At 34.4% G+C, this 20983-nt stretch overlaps 2 protein-coding genes and 1 pseudogene across 3 annotated transcripts in view; 1 reads left to right on the top strand and 2 right to left on the bottom strand.

Annotated features, from left to right (window-relative positions):
• The first annotated feature begins 189 nt into the window (after positions 1-189).
• LOC117024753 (60S ribosomal protein L36a-like) lies at positions 190-18766 on the top strand. Of its 2 annotated transcripts, none has more exons than XR_004423503.1 (3): positions 190-299; positions 411-488; positions 18535-18766. XR_004423503.1 is itself a non-coding variant. In XM_033110236.1 (3 exons), the coding sequence occupies exon 3, from the start codon at positions 4094-4096 to the stop codon at positions 4406-4408; it is 315 nt and encodes a 104-aa protein (XP_032966127.1). In that variant the 5' UTR covers positions 190-299; positions 411-488; positions 2450-4093; the 3' UTR covers positions 4409-4494. The 2 variants fall into 2 exon arrangements, 1 of the variants encoding a protein (XP_032966127.1); XM_033110236.1 differs by lacking the exon at positions 18535-18766 and adding an exon at positions 2450-4494.
• SLC30A5 (solute carrier family 30 member 5) overlaps positions 6304-20983 on the bottom strand; it is a 27768-nt gene continuing 13088 nt past the window's right edge. The window contains exons 6-16 of the mRNA XM_033110235.1: positions 20502-20589; positions 19098-19174; positions 16983-17153; positions 16194-16482; positions 15817-16025; positions 15082-15239; positions 14142-14271; positions 11732-11933; positions 10852-11078; positions 8553-8681; positions 6304-7941 (exon numbers count right to left, since the gene is read on the bottom strand). Coding sequence (XP_032966126.1) covers positions 7771-7941; positions 8553-8681; positions 10852-11078; positions 11732-11933; positions 14142-14271; positions 15082-15239; positions 15817-16025; positions 16194-16482; positions 16983-17153; positions 19098-19174; positions 20502-20589 — 1851 coding nt within the window. The 3' untranslated portion in view covers positions 6304-7770. The remainder of the gene's footprint in view (positions 7942-8552; positions 8682-10851; positions 11079-11731; positions 11934-14141; positions 14272-15081; positions 15240-15816; positions 16026-16193; positions 16483-16982; positions 17154-19097; positions 19175-20501; positions 20590-20983) is intronic.
• On the bottom strand, positions 18573-18972 carry LOC117024752 (protein FAM136A-like; annotated as a pseudogene).

Below are 20983 nucleotides of genomic sequence, written 5' to 3'. Positions count from 1 at the left end.
CACCGCTCCCTCCTTATTGGCCTGTTCGTGGCACTCGCTTCCTTCCTATTGGCGGCTGTCGGTTTCCCCAAGAACGCGTTTCTAGGGCGATCCCGCGGAGACGTACGAGAGGGGTGGGGCCAGAGAGAGGTTGCGGCCACGCCCTCACTTGGTTTGGCTTCGCGCCTGCGCTCTCGGGCATTTGCGGCTGCCACCTGGACCGGCGAGGTGTGGCGAACTGTGCGCTGCCGGATGTAGTCGAGGGGGATGGCCTTGTGCCCTGAGAGAAGTAACGGTGGAGCAGCCGCAGTTGGAGAAGCGTAAGCAGTTGTGGCTCTAGTCCTACTTATTGTTACACACTGTCTTCGTCTGCAGCGGTGTGTAGCTGAAAGGCTTTGATATATAATGTTTTATTTGATCTTTTCCAACAGCACTCTGGAGGAACCGAGGCCCAGAGAAGCTTTAGGTGATTTTCCCAGGATCACAAGTTAGTAACGTGGGGACTAAATGTAGGTAATTTCTTTTTTTTTGATTCATGATGTTTCTACAACCTAATTGATAAGAATATCGTCAGTTTCTTAATCTACCAGATTACTTCAAGTTATTTCCCCAAGCCAATGTTTTTATTTTAATTTTTTATTTGAGAATAATTTCAAACTTAGAAAACTTGCAGACAAAAATGTGATAAGGATTCAACTATCCTTAACATTTTACTCCATTTGCTTCATGATTTACTTTATATATGTATAAACTATGTATAAAATTATTTTTCCTGAAACACTTGAGGGTGTTTATATATATCATAACTTTTATCCTTCAGTTCTGCCGTATTTCCTAAGAAAAAGAATATTCTCTTACCTAACCACATACAGTTAATAACTTCAAAATGTACTTTATTGTTTTATTCAACCTGGTTTATATTCCATTTTGTCAGTTGACCTAATAATATCTTTTATAGCATTTTTTTCTCTGCTAGTACATGATCCAGTCTAGGGTCAGATGTTATATTTAGTTATCGTGTCTTTTTAGCCTCCTTTAATTTAGAGCAGTTCCTACAGCTTTTCTTTATCTTTTATAATATTGATGTTTTTGAAGAATACAGTACCCCCGCCACTTTTTTAAAAATAGAACTTTCTTATTTTTGTACTTGGTATTTTCTTGTGATTTAAATTGAGGTTGTTGCACAGGTGTATATGACTGTCAAAATCTTTATAATCTAACTTACACATTTTTAAGTATCTTCTAAAGTGTTTTTATAGTTTTCTAGTAATTATTTATGTAGGAGCTGCTATGTGCCAGGCACTATATTAAGCACTTTACATAATCATCTCATGCTTTTTTTCTTCTAGTACTCTGCTGTTATCACATATTAAGTTTGCTTTAACATCTATTTCAGTAATGCAGACTAAAATTTTTCAGGTACATATTGGTTCACTTTCTATGGCTACTTACCATTTGAATTTAAAGGCCAAACAGGTCTCCCCTTGCAACCAAGTACAGTACATAAATCTGTCAATATTAATATTCACAGTTATGGAAAGCTTGTTTAAGAAAATAATTGATTTAATAATTTTTTAAAACATTCAATAAATTCATTCATACTCTACGAAAATTGACACAGGTAACATCATGGTCTTAGGGGATCAACTGCAGACACGTGATGTTTGTCCGTCATAAATGAGATTAATTTTGGTCACTTGGTTAAGATGTTGCCTGATTTCTTCATTGTACGTTTACTTTTTTAAAAATTGCAACTAATATGTTGTCTGTGTGGAGATACTTTGAGACCATCAAATTTCTCCCTACGTTTCATATTCCCTCACAGCAGCACTTGGTTAGGAACTGTTGAAACTCTTGTTTCATTGCCATGAGTTGGTAAAAAACAAACTTTGAATGACCCTAGGATGCCAGACCTTTACCAGACTTAATTGACGACCCCTTCCTGACCATTGCCTAATGGAAATTCTTTTAACCCAGTAGTTCTCAATTGGAGGACATTTTATCCTACGGGGCATATTTGGCACTGTCTGGAGGCATTTTTGATTGTTACAACTGGGAGGGTGCTAGTGGCATCTAGTGGGTGAAGATCATAGAAGCTGCCAGACATCATACAATGCACAAGACAGCCCGCACTCCCCAAACACAGTCACAAAGAATTACCCAGCACAAAATGTCAGTAGTTCAATAGTGTGAAGCTTGAGAAATCTTGCCAACTATGTACAACTAATTTTTATTAAGAATGCTACCATGTTTCCCCAAAAATAAGACCAGATCTTATATTAATTTTTGCTCCAAAAGATGCATTAGGGCTTATGTTCAGGGGATATCATACTGAAAAATCATGCTAGGGCTTATTTTCCGGTTAGGTCTTACTTTTGGGGAAACATGGTAGTTATGCTTAATTAGCATAAGTACCATGGATCACCTCCTTTCTTTATAACACTTACAACCTTCTGACTTTTCTCCTCAGTGAACTACTCAGTGTTCTCTCTCCTGGCCAAGTTAATAGTGTCAACAATACACACCAGTCACTGATCTGGGTGCTAGGAATACAACTCTGAATAAAATGGATAAGATCCCTGCTTTCATAAAAGCTTATATTCCAGTAGAAGAGAGATGAAACAAGTAAATAACTAAATAAAGTGAAAAAAATCAGCTAGTACTAAGTGGTAGGCAGAGAATGAAAGGAAAGTGTTGCAAACAGTGTGACTTGGTAGCTACTCTGGAGGTGGTCAGGGACAGTCGAGAAAGTGATGTTTAAGCTGAGGCTTAAATGAAAAAAGCATTCCACATAGAGAAAATAGCCTGTGAAAGCTCAATGATAGGAATGATCTGTACAAATTGCCAGTTATAAAAAGTCATGGGGATGCAAAGTACAGCATAGGGAATGTAGTCAATATTTTGATAACTATGTATGGTATCATATGGGTACTAGACTTATTAAAAAAGACGTCTCCACTCCTTTTCAAGAAACTCTGTCTTCCCAAGCAACTATGTAGTAGGCAGAATAACAACCCCCCAAAGATGTCATTGCCCTAATGCCCAGACTTGTGAAGATGACTGTTACATGGTAAAAGGGACTTGGAAGACCTTGAGATAGGGAATTATCTTGGATTACCTGAGTGGGTCCAGTGTCACCACTTAAAAGAAGAGGAAGGCAGAAGAGGTGGTCAGAGAAAGATGCAACAGTGGAAGAAGGGGCAGGAGAGAGATGAGCAGGGGAAGCACATGACCCACTGTTGGCTTTGAAGATAGAGGGAGTCACAAGCCAAGGAATGCAAGTGGCCACTAGAAGCTGAGAAGACTAGCAAAGAAACTGAGACCTCAGTCCTACAAAGTCCTACAAACACTGAATTCAACCAACTTGAATGAGCAAGGAAATGGATTCTCCCCTAGAGCCTCCAGAAAAAAATGCAGCCCTGCAGCAACTTTGATTATAGCCCAGTGAGACCCATACTGGACTTCTGTAGAACTGTAAGAGAAGTTTGTATTCAACCACTAAGTTTGGGTTATTTGTTATGACAGCAATAGAAAATTAATACAAACCACTTTCTGTGCTCTATCACTATAGATTAGTCTTCTCTGTTCTTGGACTTCGTATACATGGAAACATACAGCATGTATCTGCCATGTTTCACTGAACTTGTTTTTGAGATTCACCTGTATTGTTTGTAACTAATTTTTTTAAACTGCTGAGTAGTTTAGTGAAATTCCATTATGAATACACCACAATTTATCGATTCTCCTGATGGATATTTGGGTTATTTCTGGTTTTTGGCTATCATGAATACATACATTCTTCTACAGGTCTTTTTGTGGACACACTTTTCCATTACCTTTGGGAGTGGAACTGCTGGGTCACAGGGTGGATATATGTTTAACTTTAAAAGAAATTGCCAAACAGTTCTCCAAAATGGCTGCATCATTTCACACTCCCACTAGCACTATGTTGAGTTTCAGTTACTCCGTATCATCACCACTTCACTGCACTGAGCACTTAAGATCTTCGTATTTTATTGTATGTTATGTATACCTCAATAAAAATATCACAAAAGAGGGTAAGTCTACACGCTGAGTTTCCCATTTTTACCGTGTGGACATCTCTACTGTAAAGATGGTCAATGTGCCTAAAACCCGAAGGACTTTCTGTAAGAAGTGTGGAAAGCATCAGCCTCACAAAGAGACCCAGTATAAGAAGGCGAAGGATTCCCTGTATGCCCAGGGAAAGAGGCGCTATGATCGGAAGCAGAGTGGCTATGGTGGGCAGACAAAGCCGATTTTCCGGAAGAAGGCTAAAACCACAAAGATTGTGCTGAGGCTTGAATGTGTTGAGCCTCACTGCAGATCCAAGAGGATGCTGGCCATTAAGAGATGCAAGCATTTTGAACTGGGAGGATATAAGAGAAAGGGCCAAGTGATCCAGTTCTAAGCTTTGGGTTTCTTATTTTTGAGAAAAAATGTTGAAGCTTTAGAAAAATACCTGTATGAAAATAAATGCAGTGATATTCTTACTCGTAAAAAAAAAAAAAAAAGTAACAGGACAATGTATGTGCACAACATATAACCATCTTTGACCATCTGTGTCAAACTGCTGTAGATAGAAGAAACAAGATGTAGAAAAAATTTGATTAAAAAAAATCCAACTTTACCCTTTTAGTTTTATTATACATTATTTACTAGAACACTTTCCTTTTGAAAAACCACTCTAAAATTGAAATAAACATTAGTGGTTTTATAATTGAACTCAGTTTGGCATCTATATATAATCTCTGCATAATTAACTTGCATACAAATTAAGGCCATAAGAAATGTTTGCCTTAAAATTTCTATTTGGGAGGCTAAACTGTGACAATCTATGAAGTGCAATTTAGCAATATTTTTTTAGATTTATAAATGTCCTAAACCCTTTGCTTCCAAAATTCTACTTGTCGGAATGTATTCTACATATTTATTTGCACATATGCAAAATGATGTTTGTACAAGGCTATTCGTGTCAGCATTGTCCATATAGCAAAAGATTTGAGCCAACCTAAAAAAATCCATCAGTAGAATTAGTATACAGCTAAGAAAAAGAATGAGGATGCTTTATAATGTTTCAACTATGGAATAATTTCTAAGTAAAAAATAATACATACATGTATTTGCTTGTATATTCATAAACTCTGGAATCTTGAAGAGTATACTGGAAACTGACAAGTGTGGTAATTTTTAGAGATCTGTGTATGATTGACAGGTTGGAGGGTTTTTGTCATTTACTCTTTTAAATTTTTTTTTTTAAACTTTTATATATTTTAAGTGTGTTTTTCCAGGACCCATCAGCTCCAAGTCAAGTAGTTGTTTCAATCTAGTTGTGCAGGGTGCAGCTCACCAGTGGTCCATGTGGGGATCGACCTGGCAACCTTGTTAAAAGCACCACGCTCTAACCAACTGAGCTAGCTGGCTGCCCCTAAATTTTTGACCATGTAACTATTAACTAGTAAACATGCATCTCTGAATTAATATTTTAGGGGAGAATCATAATCTAAATTTAAAGTAAAACCAGAATCCTTTATAGTTAGAGATATCTAATTATATATAGCTTTATTTTTGTGCTGAAATTAGAAAAGTTTAAAGTTTGATCAATTATCATGTAAAAGGAACAATATACCTATATTATAAAATATGTAAAGCTTATTCTAAGGGGAAATCATGAGCTCCTAAATTGGTAATAATGGAAAACAATGGTTGGAGAGAAAGGGAAGGAGAGAAACTAACAGGTGTGTTAAGCAACCACCACCACGCTTCTTGGGTCAAACTAGAAATAGGCTTGTTTTGGGTATTATTTTAAGTTTACTTATTCACTTAATATCTAATTAATCTCTTAGGTACTGATTTCAATAGAAAAAACCTCCGAAGTCAGGTTTAAAATAATAACAATTCTTTAACTTTATTTAACCCTTTTCAATTTTCATTTTCACATACATTATTCTTTTTGCTCCTCATAACTCTGTGAATTTGAGCATATTTTATTCTGACTTTATGTATGAAGAAAAAAAAGGATACCCAGAGAGGCTGATTTGCCTAAAGTCATGGTTTGTATGAGCTAGAACTAGTACCTTGGTGCTCTTCAATACTGGAGTTTCCCTACTTTCCACCTGCACCCCTTTAATGTTCAGCCCCTGCCTTTGCTCTCATCTTGGTTTCTCAGTCACATTAATTTTCCTGCTGTTTATATGCCTTCTAAGAGAAATGACAATTTTAATGATGGTGCAGTATTTATTGTGCCTACCAACTTAAAAATTTTTTCATGTATAAAAATTGCATTGAAAAATCAATATGCAATTATTTTCCCACCACTCAAAAATTTTAATGTGTATAGAAGATTCTGGACCAGATAGTGTGTAAAGAGAAGACAAGAAATATCAAAATAACTTATAATAAATTTCTAAACCTGTCACATAGTAAAATTAGTAAGACAAAAATATGATTTACAATACACATTTGCCATTATGGTATAGATAAAAAAATAGTACCCATACTAAAATTAATTCATCCTATTTATCAAAATTTCTAGTATAAGGATGAAAATATTCAGATTCTCGTAGAGATAAGTTTCTTTTGGACAACATTCTTTGGTTTTATAAAACTGCATATATTATCATATAACTATCATACAGTCTTTTGAGACAATACATTCAGTTTAAATTGGAAATTAAAAAATATAAATTAGATATTACTATAGAAAGTAGTTATAAGGTTAAGTATTTTGATTTCATGGTGCCCAAGTGTTTATGGATAAGCTTTACTTACTAAACCTCAAAATAACTACCTTTGAGATTTCTTATATATTTAGATGTTCCAGAAATTTAAAAAAAAATTACATTTATAGGCAGAAAATTCAATTAATTATTTGTGATTCTCTCAACTGGCTGTTCCACAACATACGGAGCTAAATGAAAAGATGAAAAGCCTAGCATTGCTTGGATACCAGCCTGATAGGCAACTAGGAATGCCAGATGCGTAATAAGAAATGGAATATTCTACTTTAGAGGCAGAAGACAAGTGAATGCATAACATGGACACAACTTAGTATAAGTTCTGTACCCTAATAAAGTAATTATTCATTTGCAAATATTATCAAAAGTAAAAAATTTATTTTACAGAGTGGTTGGTTTTTGTAATACATCAAAAATTGTAATGTTATACTTCCCTATTCTCATTGCTCATCTCATATCAGTGGTTGAAGTTGTTCCCAAATAATTTAGTTTACATTTCAAGTGGCAGTATAGATTTTACTTAATGGATTTAAGTTATAATTAGAAACCAGTTTTATATACAGAAAATCCATAAATATAGAACTTTTATTCCTATTTTATCCTAAGGCTATGCAAAAAATTGACTAAAAATTTTTCATTTGGGTCTTTGTAATAAACACGTAAATACATTATTTACAATGGAGATGCTTTCTGACAGAAAGTAAACACAGAAGTAATTTTGGTCTTCAGTCAATTCCATCATTATGTTCATTATCAAAGGTGATGTGACACATCATGTTCATTAAAATTTTACGATTCTTGTTATACACATAATGCAAATAATTATTTTACTTGAACAATTAATGCTTCATTCTGTATTTAAATTTCCTTTAAGAAAGATTCTTTGATCCAACAGTAGGAAGCTTTACACTTTTTTTCAAATATGGCAAATGTTTCTATACAATTATGTGCAATTTTCTTCCTTCGGTCAATATTATACATACTGAGTCATTTTAATCTTCATTGTTCACACACCAGGGGGAATTCCCGAGTTATCTCACATGATGTAAGTACCATCTCTGTAGTATTTCATGGACTCCATTTGTTTTGTCATAGCCAGGACATCATTAAATCCAGTACTCAGGCCAGACATATGTTGAAAGTATGCCTCTTTTTCGACTTGAATTGTTAAATTGTTTACTCCAGCATCTTTAAGTATTCCTGTAACCTGTTATAAAAATCCATATATTTTAAAGCATTTAGATTATGCATTTAATGCACATGTCTTAAATAATTGGTAACACATTTTTATAGCTAGAGAATCAAAGATAAATCCTCAAAATAATGTTTATTATTTATTTGGCAAATGTTAGATAGGATATTTTTAGAAGACCGGTAAATTCTGATCTCACATTCAAAGTATTAAAGGAAAATAGCTATTGTTTCCAATTATGTATATCTAGACGAGGGATACAGGAACTGTTTTGATCCTTATCTCCAACCATAGCATACCCCCTGCCAACTTTAGTATTATTAATTTAGGGCTACATTTATAATAACATTTCTCGATACTCTATTGTGAATGAAGGTGGATCATAAATGAATTTTTTTTACATTAACTTAAGCTTATCCTCTAAATACTAAAACTTGATTTTTATTTTAACCACTTCTGGATATAAAACAAATCTAGATGTAAAAAATAAGTTATATATCCTTAGCTGAAAGACTGATATTTTCAAGCAGTTAAATTACTATTGAGCTGTATAACTTTTATAATGTGTGTAATTTTATGCATGAATTACCTCAACTGAAATTACTGTAAAAACAAAAGATTATTACCTGCTGTACTATTCTTTGTTCCAGCACATCAGATGTCACCTGTATATGAATTGTTCCTGCCACAATACTGGCAGAATGACGCCAAAAATGAGGGTCTCGATATGATATTAATCCTTCAATTTTCTGTATCTGTCAAATAAAAGGAGAGGTGATATAAATGGACTTAAAGGCTATAATTTACTTAACACACGCAATCTTTTTGGTCCAGCAACCACTATTAAGCTGATTATTAAAAAAGTGATAATAAGGAGAGCCCAGAAGTGAGAAAAGTAGAGGAGGGGGACAATTAACCAAAGTAAAAAGGTGCCTAAAGTATTCTGACCTAGGAGTGATGCCAAGGAAGGCAGCTCTGAATAGGAAGTGAACGGGCTACAGGTGTCTCCATACTGAACAGGTGCACACCAGTTTTCACCTATATAAGATGTATTTTGTGTATTCTAAACAGTGGATACGTTTAAAGAACTACATGGTTTCCTTTATACACATATTTGCATATTGTTTGTTATATAGCGATTAACACATTCAAAACACATCCTCCCTGTTCAACAACTACGGGCTGGTTAAATAATAAACTATCACTAAAATGTATCACTACATAAAATGTATCACTACATTATCATTACAAATGTATTAGATTATCACATGACATAATGGGGGAAAATTTTAAAAGTGGCACAAAACAGGTTTTTATTTGCCATTTTCATTTTCAAAATATTTTTATATAGAAAAACAACTTTTAAAAGTGTTTCTTTCCAGGTGGTGGAATTATATGTGATTCCCCATCCCTTTTTGTACTTTTCTTTTTATATTTTGATGTTTTCTGTAATAGACATATTTTGAAATAAAAAACTTTTTAGTAGGATTTAGTAGTCACTAATGATGAGTAGGTGAGAAAACTATACTAATTTTATTTATGAAAACAGTGGGTTAAGATATTATACCTTAAATATTCAAGATGCTAACTTTTCGTTAGCAGATCCTAACTGCTTTAATATGACATGGCAGACCACAAGTTGAAATACGTTCTATTTTGTATTTGTTTCTTCTATGAATTGCCCATTTATATTCTCAGTCCATTTTTCTACAAGACTGTCTTTTTCTTTTTTTCTTTTCTTTTTTTTCCCAAGTCAAGTTGTTGTCCTTTCAATCTTAGTTGTGGAGTGTGCTGTTCAGCTTCAAGTTGTTGTCCTTTCAGTGTTAGTTGTGGAGGGCGCAGCTCAGCTCCAGGTCCAGTTGCCGTTGCTAGTTGCAGGGGGCGCAGCCCACCATCCCTTGTGGGACTCGAGGAATGGAACTGGCAACCTTGTGGTTGAGAGCCCACTGGCCCATGTGGGAATCGAACTGGCAGCCTTCAGAGTTAGGAGCATGGAGCTCTAACCACCTGAGCCACTGGGCCGGCCCAAGACTGTCTTTTTCTTGATTTAAAGGATTATAAATAGTAAGGCTTTGCCTGTTTATATGTGCTGCAAATATTTTCTCCTGGTCTGACTTTTGTATTTCATACTTGCTACGGAATCTTTTGCCAATGGACAATTTTAAATTGGTCCAATCTGTAGATTTTTTTCCCTCCCTTTTTGGCTTCTCGTTTCACTTCAAGCATAAGAAGGCCTTCCCTACCTCCGTGACTATAAAAGTATTCTATTTTGTTTTAGCAGTTTTATAATTTTTTGTCATTTATGTATTTAATCCACTGGAAATATGTTTTTATGTAGTGTGGTATAGAGATATAGCTTTTCTTTTCCACCAAGTGGAAATGTTAATTAGGTCAATCCTTTCTTCCCCAGTGATGTGAAATGTCATCTTTGGTATATACTGAATTTCATAAGTTCCTGGGTCTATTTCTGATTTTTTAAATCAGAATTAATTTACGTGTTTATTCTTATGCAAGAACAAAACTGCTAGTTTTGTTAGCTAATTCTGTAACTTTATAATCACAAGGTAGGATTCTATTAATTAATTAGTGTTAATTCTGTAACTTTATGTATATTTTGTTTATTCTCAAGCATTAACTCTTCCAAATAATACTTGATTATATACCCTCTTCCAAAACAAAAACAAACAGAAAAATAAAATCCAAACAAGAGGCAATTACATTGAGATTTAAATGAAAGAAAATCAGTATTTTCACAATACAGTTTCCTATCCAAGGAAATATCTCTCCATTTATTCAGTCCCTATTTTATGTCCTTTAAGTAAAACTGTATTTTCTTCATTCACATTTGTGCACATTTCTTGTTACGTCAACTTATTTTCAAATAGTATTTTAAAAGGAAAAAAGTGAAGAAATTAGACACAGTACCTTTTCTAAAGCAAGATGTAGTTCTTTTTCATATTCTGGTGGTAGTCTCAGAAGTAGAACCTGACAGGCATCTTTAATCAGTGGAATAACACTGAGAAATATTAATATAGCAATAAAAAGAGAACAGAGGGGATCAGCAATGAACCATCCAAACTGTTCTATAAGAATTGTGGATACGATCACACCAATACTGCCAAGTGTGTCTGCCAAAACATGCAGAAATACACCTACAAGTAAAATATATAAAAACATTAAAAATTAAAGCACATCTAATTTAGTTCTTTTGTCCATTCTACAAATATTACTGGTTACCTACTATGAGCCTGGCATTCTGTTAGGGACTGGTATTTCAAAAATGACTAAAATAATGGTCACTACCCTCAAGGAATTCACAGCATAGTGGTAAAAAGGTAAGGATGTGGGCAACTATACCACTACCATGTAGTGAGTTTTATGATGGTGCGGTTTGTCTGGGAAGGCTTCTTAGAAATCTTAGAAATCATAAACGAGCCAAGTTTTAACATTACCCAATTTATTTATATTAAACAATCAGAATAAAAAATTTAATAAGTGAAATAGTACCCTCATTTTTTTTTTTTTTTTTTTTTAACAGTAAAGTTTCGTGGTTCTTTTGTAGTGAAAGTTCATAATGGCACACTTAGTGTTCCCTGGCAAATAATGTTTATTGTCACTATGAAAGGGACTCTAAAAAATCGACATTTATGAACAAATGTGAGCATTCTCTACAGCAGACTTCAGACCTTTTCTTAGCCACCGATTGTTTTTCAAAAATAAAATTATACCCAATATTTAATACAAAAAACAATGTCAATTCACAACACTGTTGAAAGATAGGTCAATATTTTTGGCAAGGACTCACCCCTCATGTTAGCATTCATGCCTCCGCCTCCAGATCCGTGGCTGTGACCGTGCCCATGGTCACTGTGTCCATGCAGATGGTGTGAATGGCTGTGATCAGATGAGTGACAGCTTCCTTGAGAAGCTCCATGGCTATGGTTATGGGCGTGGCTAAAGGCACAGATACCAATAAGGTTTACTATCAGCCCTCCAACTGAGACTGGCTAGCAAGAGGGAGAAAAGAAAACCTTTAAATTTGTAATTTAAAAAATAAATTTGTTACTTAAAAATTAGTATATAGCTATATATGTTTTTACAGTTTTGAAACTATTCATAGTAAAACCTCATTAAGCTCATTAATCCAGAATTTAAAAAATACGCATTTTATATTTTTTAAAATACCACAGTGCTGACAAATAAAGGGATTTGGAGTTGCTTTAATTAAGTTATTAAGAATAATAACTTGTTTCATGGCTGATGAATAAATAAATAATGCTAAAGTGTTTTTTTGTTTATTTAAAGAGTTTGAAAGTACTACTTACTATTCCAAGTATACACTATACCTGAAATTTTGGTTATATTACTAGGTAAATTTCAGTAGTTGTAAAGTAATGATTATAACTCATTAACTAGTGGATTCCAAATAAATATAGTCTTACTGTGTCTTATAGTAAAATTGCACAAAGTAAAAAAAGTACAATGGAAAAGCAAACATATAATAGTAATCTCAGGTGTTTTTTTTTAACAAAGTGAATGGAATTCTTTTGATTTAATGGTGCCACAATAACATCCCAAAGGATAAACAAAGTTATTAGGTTGGTACAAAAGTAATTGCGGCTTAAAAGGTTAAAAATTGCAAAAATCGCAAGTACTTTTGCACCAACCTAATACCCTTGATTGTCCTCTCTTATAAAATGATTTTGAATAGTAGGTCAAGGTGTTATTTAATTTCTTATGTCTACAATTTCTCCTTTAGCGAAATCCCTTTGTTTTATAAAAACAACGTATAAAAATAAAGGGGACAGGTAATTTTTATTAATTTTCAACGGTGGTAAAAGAAGGGATTTACTTTAGTAAAATGTACAGAGCTTATTTTTCTCCCTGTGACTCAGATCATTTGTCAGATTTAGAAATTTCAGTTAGCTTTATGAGCTTGAACATGGTTAATAAATTTTGAATGAAACCAAATACTGCTTACAGAGACCCCATCAACTCATAAATACTTCTATACTAAGAAATACTTCATCTTTATATATTTCATCAGAAAAAAATATGTGTAGAAAATGAAAGTCCCCTACAATTCTACCCCCAACAGTTAGTCACTATTAAGAGAATGATATATTTTCTATGTACATACTAATATACATACATACGTATCTTTTAAAACCAAAAATAGAATCATGTTAAAATGATTCTAATTTTTTTCACTTAGTACATCTTGTAAATATTTTTCATACCAGTGTATAGATATATTTTATTCTTCTTAATAGCTGCATAGTATTCTATGAGTCAAAAATTTATTTAAATAGTCCTTTCACTGGTGGGCATTGTTTTGTTTCCCCACCATTACAAACAATGGCACAATGAATCATGCACTTCTACACACCTGTGTGAATATTTCTGTAAAAAATATTAAAGGCCAAAAGATATGAGCGTTTAAAATTCAAAATATATTTCCAAACTATAATCCAAAAACATTTTACTAATATATACTACCACTAGTAAAACTCATAACTGCTTTTAGTCATTCAACAATTAACAATTAATTCTAGCACAAGTCTGGTGCTAGAATTTAAGAATTAGTGATACACAATTCAGGTCCTAAAGACACTTCACTTACACCGTAATTGTGGAAGAATGACAAACAATGTTGCTAAAGAAAGAATGCACAAGATAAATGGAATACTGAAAAAGGGAAATCTTAACAAATTTTGAAGAGGGAAAAGAGGAAGTAAGGGAAAAGTATGCCACCAGAGGAGACATAAGCAATGTCTTGAGGAAGGCTGAAGGTCAGAAGTAAGGGAAGGGGAGGCCCACTACAAGAAACAGCAGCACATGCAAAGGTTGGTAGATACAGGTAGAACATTAAAGGTTGCTACAGCAGTAATATAATCTATGGGTGAAGTCTTAAAAATTATTTTTCTGATTCTATAACAAATTTCTTCAGTTATTTAAAAACACATCTTCAAACAAAAACATTTAATAAGTCAGAAAGAAATCTATATGTATTAGAATATCATCTAATATTTTTGACATCTAAAATATTAGAGAAAATTAATTTCTAAGAGCAGTAGAAATTTTAAGATAGGAAGTTATTTTTATTTAAATAAAAAACACCTTTGTAGATCAGTAACTACAAACATTTAAACTTTAGCATGAAAAAGCTGTATGAGTATGAGCAGAAATTCAAATAGAAAAATAAGAAGACTTACTGTTAACATGTGTGTGTCTAATTCCGGAGGATCAATTAATCTAGCCACTGACTCCATAAACACAAAAAAAGCTATTACCATTAGAAAAAGTCCATTAATAAACCCAGAGAGAATTTCTATTCGGCCATACCTAAAAACGTAGAATATATTTTTAGAAAAGGGAAATGACAAACATTTTAAAAGTACAAACATTATTATTACTTTACAAATGAGGAAACAAGTCCAAATTTTCAACAACATAAATAGTAAGATTAGAAAATTACCAAGATTTTAAATATCATACTAATATGTTGGAAGGTACTTTCTGGACATATATCTTAAAATTTTATATATTTATCAACAGGTAAATGTTCCTTCTTATACAAAGACTTTCCTAATTTCTTAGCAAGAAATTATTTCTCCTTTAAGCCCTGATGTGCTCTGTATCTGTCACAGCACAAAGATTCAGCTTTGTACCAAAATCATTTGTATTTTTGGCTTAATGATCTTTAAAAATATAAACAGTTGAAAACAAGAGTTGAATTTATTAATCTATTTGGAGTAGGTACAAATCAGGGATTCTAATATTTGTTGAACTGAATTATTCACTTAATGAAAGGGTATTTCATGCACAGCGCCTTCAAGTTTTGAATAGCAAAGATGTGAACGACCATGCATATTCCATTGCTTCAAAGACACACATTGAACAAAGAGCTCACTATTTAACTGATTTTTGCTCTCTGCCTATAAGAGGAATTTGTCATGGAGTGTAAATCTTGAGCTTAGTGCCAATCATTTATCAAATGCTTGGTTCATTTCCTCTTATCTACTTCGAAGTAAAGAAAAACGAAGGTATGAAAAATTATTTGTATTAAGAATAATAAAATTTTATTCCCTAAGGTGGAATTTGTACTTAAGATTTTTCACTGTGCTGTACCACCTTGATAGTCAGTGTACCTACCCATAGGAGAAGATCCGAGTTGCTTTCCATCTACTCATTAGGGCCGCAAAAAGTCCCATTACCAAAGCAGAGCAATCAAAGAGCATGTGAAATCCATCTGAGATCAGACCCAGACTATTGGTCAGCACGCCATAGAATAATTCCACAAAGGTAAAAAGCTAAAATATATTTAAACAAAAATAGGGGAGGAATATGTTGGGAAATATTGTTTCAAGAGAGATTTATCCGAATTTAATCATGAGGACTTTAACCCTTAATTATACCCAATCCTTACTTGAAGATATAACCCCCTCTTTAGTTAACTGGTACTTCTACTAAAACCTCATTTCATAAAAATTGTAAGAAACTAGGCTAAATCAGATATGTCCATCGCATAAATTATTTAAAAGGAGATAGTTTTATTTACATGTCTGTAGAACTCAATAAACTTAGCTATAAAATGTTAGCAATTTAGTCTGTAGTGAGATCCTACAAGGAGCAGATAAAATCTTTAGAAGCTACTATATTTACTGTTTTGAAACCGACGGTTAGCACACTAAACCAACGTTTCTAAAATGTCTCAAAAATTGTTTACGTAAGTAGTCTGAAATGATCCTGTAATCTTTCTACTACTTAGAGAAAATGTAATGTTAGCCCATCTCTAGCAGAAATTTGGGAATTACTAAAATTATACCATAATTGTCAGAATTAAAAGATTAAGCTTTTAAGATAGGCCACTAATATTTAAACTCTTACCATATTCAAACACAAGAAGTAGAAGATCTGCCTAGAGTCATTCTCCTCAAGAATTTGTTTTAGCGATTCCTTAATAAATCTAGGGATTGAATGGGAACTATGTTGAAAAGCATCACCCATGAAGTTATAAAGAGGTGTTCCTTCAGGAGAATACCCAATGAGGGTACCTTTCTGTCCTCTCTTAGAAGGAGATGATAAGATGTTAGCAGCTAAAAAGAGAGAAAAAAAGAGTATTACAAAAGTTTAAAAATTTAAGCTACCAAAACCAACACAGTATCTGTCAGCACTAAATGCAAGCACTGAACAAATTCCCAAATTAAGTAAGTGATGTGTACATCAGTATCCGTAAGAAATTTGCTAAGAAGAAAAACACTTACACAAAATGAAGAATATAGCGCTTACTACCACTCCTCCAGACAGAACGTGTTCAGTGCTCTCCTGGTGAGCTGCTTTGTTCATAGCCCGAAGCTGGTCTGTTATTGGATGCGTCCAAAAATTTCCAAAAAGTAGAGCACTAATAAAAATAGGGAAGGATCCATAGCGGGCACATTTGGAAACTTCCATTTTGACTGAACAAATGGAATCGACATAAAAATCCAGGATCATGACAAAAAAGATAACCGTTGTGAAAGGCATAATGAGAGAAAACCAAGACTCGACTTTACTCTAGAAATTAAAAAAAAATTTTGTCAATAGTATGTGGGTATAAAGTTCAAATCTTTTAAGATGTTTTAGTTAATCCTTTTACATATAAACAAGTATTCTCATGATTTAATATAATTTATAAAATGCCAAAATATAGAATATAAGATACTGGCACATTTCTCCAATATCCCACAAAGTATTAAAAACAAAAGCATTATTGTTTAATAATTTTATAAATACTGAAAGACCCATAAACCCTGTGCCTAACACATTAAATTATTCAGGCATTAAATTATTTCAACTGATTCCTTTGAGCCACAGGCATGGGAAATGTAAGAGTACTTGATTTGATTTTTCCATAAACAATAAAATTAACTCCAAAAAATTTTCAAAAACCACAAAGAGAAAGTAAAGATTATTTAAGCCACTTGCAACTTCAAATTAAAATATAATGTACTGAACTAAAATTTATAAGTAACAGCAATTCATTTTACTTATTACCAATACATTCCTCATCTTACCTCAGTTGTCACAGAAAGAACAATGACCCATGGGCACAAGAGAAGCACAGAAACAAGATGTGATAAAGCTTGAAGACGTTTGGCTCCACCAACATCTATAGAGAGCTTTCTGGAAGCTGTATGAAAACCAACTTTACAACACAAAGCCAGTACTAGCAACAATACTCCACCCTATGAGTAAAATTAGATAAATCTCATTAGAAATACACACAGTCCAATATTCAATCCTTAAATACATAATATTAGAAGAAATTGAACTAGTATGTTTTTCCATATCCCAAGTTCCTGAACTACTTAAATGGCGGCAGTATTATAAATTACTGATAATTTAAACACATTAAAAAAAATTTTTTTTGGAGGAAAAAAGTTAAACCTTATTTATTTTTAAAAACCAGACCACTAGGAAAATATATCCTAGTCCTGAAACAGCAGACAGGCTATATAATCATTTCAAGCAATAAGCTGGTAAAAAGACAAGGTCCTTATCAAAACAGTAAGGTACCAGAGCTGGAGCAGGAACACTGCATGCTGCAAAGGCCCCAGGCAAAAGTGGTATTTGGTAATGGGGGGCTGCCCCTCTTTTGCTCTAAGTGAGCCACAGCTCACCCTAAGTAGCCTTACTTTTTCATCTTTGACCTTCTTGTTGCCAAGGGATTCTTGGTAGGGCTATATTATTTCAGGGGGCTAAGTAAACACTGGATATAGGTTTCATTCCTGAAAACTAGGTTTTTCCAAATCTGGTACTTCCTAACTCTATTAAGCGGCCAACAGTTCCTTTCACTGTTCATTCCTGGGTGCTGGTATATAGCACAATCAAAATCCTCTTTCCCTTCAAGGGAATGTCATTGCAAGATTGTCCTGTCACTCTGCTGCAGACAGCCTCAGGGTCCATCATGGCAGCCAGGGAGAGGGAAGGCCTGCTTCCCATACTCAGTGTGTTTGGAGAGCTCCAGGCTGAAAGATGTAATGTGTGAGAATTTTAAGAAATGCACATCCACATCTGATGGCCAGAAATGGATATCCAAAGGAACCTTTCAAAATTCTTATCTAAACTACCTCTCCCAACTCCACATCTTAAATAAACTTCATGCCCTTTTATGTAAGACAAAACCAAGCAAAACGAAAGACCCAGAAAACTTTCTTTCCCTAGTGACCTCATGGACTTTGTTTCACAGCTTATGGAAAATGGTGTGGTGATGCTTCTGGTAAACAGGAGGTTGGCAACAGAAGCAGCTCTCCTCACACTCCAGCAGATCACTGGCAGTTTAGAGGAACCTGCACCCTATAGGTACCTGGTACCTGAGGCTCTGGGTTGGTACCTGGGAGATTCCTACTGCCAGGATAAGCACTTGCCACAAAAGATTTAGACTCTGAAAAACTCTCTGACCCAAATTTTAGCACCAGTTTTTCCATTTCATTTTTCTAGGATTAAAATATAAAGGAACCAGTGTCCAGAGGCAAGTGACATATGCCTTAAACTTGCTGCCATCCTTAATCTCTTCACTCATAAACTTTGCTTAAAAGACCAATTCTCATTCCTCTTTTTAAATAGATCCTGCCCTCGGCCCTGATGGCCACTGGCAAAGACTTCTATTTCTGAGTGGATGAGAAGGACTCCTTCATCTTTCTGGTCATGGTTGGAATGAGGCTCATGTGGTCATCCACACACTTGGTTACAATTCTCCAGCTGCCGCTTCACCTGAAGCTCTTAACTCCCGGCACCTATTGAATCTTTGGCTGTGTCGTTGCAATGCATGGTACACCAGGCCAGGCAGTCCTGAACTTCTCCATCTCGCAGGCCACCAGGGCCAGGGCCTGAGCCAGAGGTGCGTGGCAGCGCTCAATGCACTGGTGCACCTGCTGCACGGTCGCCTGGCTGTCCTCACAGCAGCTGGCGCTGCACCGGAACAGGAGGCTGACCTGCATCTTCCAGATGTTCTCTCTCTCTAGACTCTTCACCATGGAGTCCACTGCCTCCTGCACCCAGAGCTGCTGCAGCTCTGCAATGGCGACTCCAGCCGTGTGGGGACCAACAGCTAAACACACCTTTAAAGTTTAGTTTCTGTAACTTACCAGAATTTTTTGATCACATTAGCAACAAAGAAAACAACATACCTTGTGATCTGCCACACCTAAGAAGGCAATGGCTGTGTAAAGCATGTGAGTTAGAGCACTGTCATGATGTCCTTCAGCTAAGTGAATTGGAGTAAAGGAAAAAACTCCAAATATTAACTCGTCGAACCCTGAAGTCCTCCCAAAATTTTAGCTACATTATTTTAGGTTGACAACAGATTAGAATGGGGCTCCAAACCTGATTACCCTCAATAAAGTTTCCCTTAAAAACAAAATAATTTTTTTAAATTAAAAGTTTATTGGGGTGACAATTGTTAGTAAAGTTACATAGATTTCAGGTGTACAATTCTGCAACACATCATCTATATATCACATTGTGTGTTCACCACCCAGTCTGTTCTCCTTCCATCACCATATATTTGACCCCTTTTACCCTCATCTACCACCCCCCCCTCTGGTAACCACTAAACTATTGTCTATGTCTATGAGTTTTTGTTTCTTTATTAAAACAAAATGACTTAAAATTTAATTTTGGTACATGATTAATAAACTGAATGGTCTATATTCTTTTTGTTGTCTCAAAAACAATTATAATCATGCTTAAGATATAGTTGTTAAATTTTAGTACTTAAATCTCCAAAAGACATATGCATACATAAGTAGAACAAAGGGAGAAGAGCAACGACCCTCCTTGGATCATTCCTATCCAAAGGAGTTAGGGTTGCTCTTTTAGAACGACATGTAAAATCAGTCCTAAATCTGTTTCTAAGTCATAGACCACATAACCCTCAGCAAAGCAAGCAGAAAACAAATGAGGGTGCTGGTGGTGGGTGGGAGGAAACTATTATTATATCACAAGCAACCTGGAGTCTTGCAAAGTCATGGTACCCTCTTTCATTGTAACAAAGTAAATTGATTTTAGTTAACGAAGAAGTTTTAGGGCAGTGAGTATAGTAACCAGAAGAATTAAACCTGGTGTTCTAAGTTCTGCTAAACAGAGTGGGCAAAGGTATATAGATAAATGAGTAGATATATTTGAATGGTAAGTTGGGTTTATATAAGAGAAGAGTAGGGCTGAGTTGGAAATATTAAATAATAATTTAGAGCAAGAGAGTGAATACTAAATGAAGGAATTTAAACTTTTATTTTCAGGCAAGAAGATGCCAAATGTTTTTCATTTGATCTCACAAAAGTTTATATTTAATAATTGCCATTGACAAAAAAATGAATATTTAAACTGAACATTTAAAGGGAGCCAACTGATTCTGCTGAGTGGCAAAAAAAAATTTTTTTTTTTTTTTTTTTTGGAATGAGGACAATCTAAAATACTTTCCCTGTCCCAAAATTTCTGATAGTTTAATTCAGTCACTTAATTTCCCATCCTGCCAGTCTTCTATTTTTCTATAATACAAGACTAAACAACTCTGATTTATTCCAAAAGGATACGGTGTTCAGCCATTTTAGCCATGAGATCATCATTGTCGAAAAGCAATAAGCAGATCACAGCAATAATGAAAAAAGCAGCCCCCCTTGTCTGAAAATGAAGAGAAACACCTAAGGATGGATTTTTCAAGAGTTGATTTTTAAGATCATGACTACAAATGCTAAAGAAAAACTTTTTTTCAAATAAATATTTCAAGTAAAATAACATCTGACATTAGAGCTCTTATACTAGACAATATACAGTATTAACAGTAAGATAAAAGTAAAGAGCTCCAACAAATTCTGCAGGATATTTTAAGGGCATTTAAGACACATAATAATGACAACTTCAACTGTCTACTTGCTAATATGGCTACTAGCTATGTTACCATGCACAAACTGCTAATGTTTACAGAACTAATCTTTTCAAATGTTACTTTGCTTTTGGTTGAAAAGCCCAAGTAGTTAAAGAATAATTAGTAAGGACTTATTTTACAACATGCAAG

The sequence above is a fragment of the Rhinolophus ferrumequinum genome, chromosome 7, assembly GCF_004115265.2.
Source record: "Rhinolophus ferrumequinum isolate MPI-CBG mRhiFer1 chromosome 7, mRhiFer1_v1.p, whole genome shotgun sequence".
Classification (NCBI taxonomy): domain Eukaryota; kingdom Metazoa; phylum Chordata; class Mammalia; order Chiroptera; family Rhinolophidae; genus Rhinolophus; species Rhinolophus ferrumequinum.
Note: the sequence above shows the minus strand (reverse complement) of the source record. Positions and strands in the feature narration are given on the sequence as shown.

Bases quoted from the DNA above. Each gene is read 5' to 3' on its own strand.
- LOC117024753 (XM_033110236.1), top strand. From the start codon at position 4,094: ATGGTCAATGTGCCTAAAACCCGAAGGACTTTCTGTAAGAAGTGTGGA.